General features: G+C 59.9%; 1 protein-coding gene across 1 annotated transcript in view; it reads left to right on the forward strand.

Moving 5' to 3' along the window:
• The window catches only part of EMIHUDRAFT_106752 (hypothetical protein), a gene marked incomplete at both ends in the record, with an annotated part of 8,127 nt that extends 6,391 nt beyond the window's left edge, over positions 1–1,736 (forward strand). The window contains 8 exons of the mRNA XM_005759196.1: positions 168–210; positions 421–450; positions 684–740; positions 972–1,013; positions 1,126–1,167; positions 1,203–1,244; positions 1,280–1,375; positions 1,725–1,736. Coding sequence (XP_005759253.1) covers positions 168–210; positions 421–450; positions 684–740; positions 972–1,013; positions 1,126–1,167; positions 1,203–1,244; positions 1,280–1,375; positions 1,725–1,736 — 364 coding nt within the window. The remainder of the gene's footprint in view (positions 1–167; positions 211–420; positions 451–683; positions 741–971; positions 1,014–1,125; positions 1,168–1,202; positions 1,245–1,279; positions 1,376–1,724) is intronic.
• Positions 1,737–1,762: the final 26 nt, after the last annotated feature.

The raw sequence follows: 1,762 nt of genomic DNA on the forward strand, positions 1-1,762 counted from the left end.
CCTTAACCCTAAACCCCTAAACCCCCTAAACCCATTCCCCCCCCCCGAAGCAAGGTCAAACTGGGTTTCGGCGACAAAGATTCGAGGCCTTAACCCCTACCCCTTACCCCTAACCCTAACCCTAACCCTACCCTAACCCTAACCCTACCCCATCCCACCCCGAGCAGGGTCAACTGGGTGCGCGACAAGATCGAGACCCCGAGCGACCAGGTGTCCCAAAAGAAAGAAAACAGACAGCCCAAGGGAGGGATGGGAGGACGGCACGCCGCCACCACACAGGGATTTTAAGGAGAGGGGTGTGATGCGCTAGCCGTCGCCCACCCTAGGGAGTCTGCCTCTTCCTATCTCTTTTCGCAGTCTCTCGCCGCTTCTCGCTGCAACCTTCATGCCACCTCGCGGTCGTCCCACTCTCGTCACCAGGTGTACCAGTACTCGGCCGCAGAGCGGCAGGTCATCTTTGAGAACATGGCCAAGGCCGACCACTTCGAGGCTCGCCATATCTCCCCAGATCTCCCCAGATCTCCCCAGATCTCTTCAGATCTCCCCATCTCTCCCCTATCTCTCCCCCATCTCTCCCCCGTCTCGCCATGTCTCGTCATGTCTCGTCATGTCTCGCCATATCTCGCCATATCTCGCCATATCTCCCCCATATCTCGCCATATCTCGCCATATCTCCCCTGCAGGCCTTCCTCGCTAGCAAGTTCTCGCTCGCCAAGCGGTTTGGGCTCGAGGGGCTCGAGGTCACCATCCCGGGCCGCGGGGAGATGATCCCATATCTCCCTGTATCTCCCTGTATCTCCCCCGAATCTCCCCAGAGGTCACCCTCCCGGGCCGCGGGGAGATGATCCCATATCTCCCTGTATCTCCCCATACCTCCCCCGAATCTCCCCAGAGGTCACCCTCCCGGGCCGCGGGGAGATGATCCCATATCTCCCTGTATCTCCCCATACCTCCCCCGAATCTCCCCATAGGTCACCCTCCCGGGCCGCGGGGAGATGATCCCATATCTCCCTGTATCTCCCCATACCTCCCCCGAATCTCCCCAGAGGTCACCCTCCCGGGCCGCGGGGAGATGATCCCATATCTCCCTGTATCTTCCCATACCTCCCCCGAATCTCCCCATAGGTCACCCTCCCGGGCCGCGGGGAGATGATCCCATATCTCCCTGTATCTCCCCATACCTCCCCCGAATCTCCCCATAGGTCACCATCCCGGGCCTCGGGGAGATGATCCCATATCTCCCTGTATCTCCCCATACCTCCCCCGAATCTCCCCATAGGTCACCATCCCGGGCCTCGAGGAGATGATCAACGTCGCGGTGGACCGCGGCGTCGAGAACGTCGTGCTCGGCATGGCGCACCGCGGGCGGCTGAACGTGCTCTCTCTCCCTCTCTCTCTCTCTCTCTCTCTCTCTCTCTCTCTCTCTCTCCCTCCCTCCCTCTCTCTCTCTCTCTCTCACTCTCTCTCTCTCTCTCTCTCACTCCCTCTCTCTCTCTCTCACTCTCCATCTCTCTCTCTCTCTCTCTCTCTCTCTCTCTCTCTCTCCCTCCCTCTCTCTCTCTCTCTCTCTCTCTCTCTCTCTCTCTCTCTCTCTCTCTCTCTCTCCCTCTCTCTCCCTCTCTCTCTCTCTCTCTCTCTCCCTCTCTCTCTCTCTCTCTCCGCCAACGTGTGCCAGAACCATATCTCCCGCATATCTCCCCACATCTCCCCCCCATCTCCTGCAGGTGCTCGCCAACGTGTGCCAGGGCCGCTCGAGCAGGCT

The sequence above is a fragment of the Emiliania huxleyi genome (assembly GCF_000372725.1).
Source record: "Emiliania huxleyi CCMP1516 unplaced genomic scaffold EMIHUscaffold_81, whole genome shotgun sequence".
In the NCBI taxonomy this organism is placed as follows: domain Eukaryota; phylum Haptophyta; order Isochrysidales; family Noelaerhabdaceae; genus Emiliania; species Emiliania huxleyi.